Genomic DNA, 1,798 nt, shown 5'->3' with positions numbered 1-1,798 from the left:
TATCGTGACAGTGCAGAGAGGTTAAAAAGGCTTGTCAATGCGCTTCAACCAACAAATAATGTGAAGGATTACTTGCGTGGTGTTGTACATAACATAAATTATTAATTGTTACTTGGTTAGAATAAATAAATAATATTGGTGTTTTTGAATATTTTAATGGTCTGATAAAATTGCCTACTGTAATATCATGATATAGTATTATTCTCCATTCTGATTAAATATCTCATTTTTTTACACATGTGTGTTTTTCCATGTGTATTAAATAATATCGATCCATTTCGCTTCGAAAGTTCATGCCTTTCTCTAATATTTTTTCTTAATTTTATTTTTATAATTCATAATTAAAAATCCATCTAAAAATTGGACATTCGATTAACTGTTATTTCGATGAATTTTCCGTAAACCATAAGCTATACTACAGCTCAATAGCCACAACTAATGCTCTCTTTAGTCTGATTGAACTTACTTGGATAATGTTTTAGAGCTGCTGGATGGTGGTGTTTGATGGCGTTCATTCTTCTATTCTGTACTCCAGCACCAAATCGTTTCCGTGGTTGCTCTACAGGCAAAATACGTCTTCTTTGTTTTGGGAGCTTTTCTCTTGCTTTTGTGTGAGAATAAAACATGGTGAAATTTGAAACTATAACCGGAACAGTTAGTGCGATAGATAATACACCAGCCAAAGCACAGAAAGCACCTACTAACATTCCTAAGTAGGTTCGAGGCACCATATCACCGTATCCTACTGTTGTCATGGTTGCTATGGCCCACCAAAGACCCTTTGGAATGCTAGAAAAGTTATTACTTTCATTGACTTGTAGTCGTTCCGTGTAATACACAAAGCTAGCGAAGATGACAATACCTAGGATGAGGAAAAATACCAACAGGAAGAGTTCTTTGGCACTTGCCTTGAAAGTATGAACAAGTATCTTAAGTCCTTTAGAATGTTTAGTCAGTTTAAAAAGTCGAAATATACGAATGATACTCAAGAAGTCCAAAATATCCAGCCCTGATGTCATTTTCTGGAACATCATATCAGAGTAGAAAGAGATGGTGGCAATAAAATCAACAACGTTGATAGGTTCTCGTATAAAGTCCACCTTATTTGGAGAAACGATAAATCTAATTATTATCTCTAAGCAAAACCAAAAGTTACAGATATTTTCGACATATAAAAAGCCATTGTTAGCATCCGTTCTCGTTTTCTCTACTGTCCATGACTTATTGTCAACCACAGTTTCATTAATAAGAACTGGAACCCTCATGGTTGGATGAGTCTTCAAACAGAAGGATAGTATTGATGTGCAGATGAAGAAAACGGATACTATGGCTACAGCCTGGAAGATCCAGAAAAAAGAAAGAAATGTCTTCGTCAACTGATATACATTTTAACAACATATTTCACATATTAATCATGCATACGTAGTGTAAACTGTATTATAATGTCATATCTTCATTAAGTGATCTAAACTTTAACAATATACTTAACGTACTAATAAAACACTAGCAGAGACCCGCAAAACATTTCCGGCCAAATTAGTATCTTTATCGTAACAGTACTTCTTTAAATATAACATTTCTAGAACAATACAAACGAACTATAATCGTAGACAACGAAATGTGTAAATCCACTTGTATATAGGACGTACTTTATAAAACTTTAACTTATGTTAGGCCTAAGTTCGATAAAGAGATAATTTAACACTGTAACCTGTGTACGTTTTTTTTTTTTACTTTAGTGTAGTTAGGATTAAACTTTACTGTACTTAATACTATTGATAAATAAACTTATAATGTT

At 33.1% G+C, this 1,798-nt stretch overlaps 1 protein-coding gene across 1 annotated transcript in view; it reads right to left on the bottom strand.

Moving 5' to 3' along the window:
• Positions 1-422: 422 nt before the first annotated feature.
• LOC106463625 (potassium voltage-gated channel protein Shaw-like) overlaps positions 423-1,798 on the bottom strand; it is a 9,886-nt gene continuing 8,510 nt past the window's right edge. Inside the window, exon 2 of the mRNA XM_013923673.1 lies at positions 423-1,337. Within this exon, the coding sequence (XP_013779127.1) occupies positions 423-1,337 (915 nt within the window). The remainder of the gene's footprint in view (positions 1,338-1,798) is intronic.

This window comes from Limulus polyphemus, unplaced genomic scaffold (assembly GCF_000517525.1).
Source record: "Limulus polyphemus unplaced genomic scaffold, Limulus_polyphemus-2.1.2 Scaffold1449, whole genome shotgun sequence".
NCBI lineage: Eukaryota > Metazoa > Arthropoda > Merostomata > Xiphosura > Limulidae > Limulus > Limulus polyphemus.
This window is presented reverse-complemented; position numbering and strand designations above follow the sequence as displayed.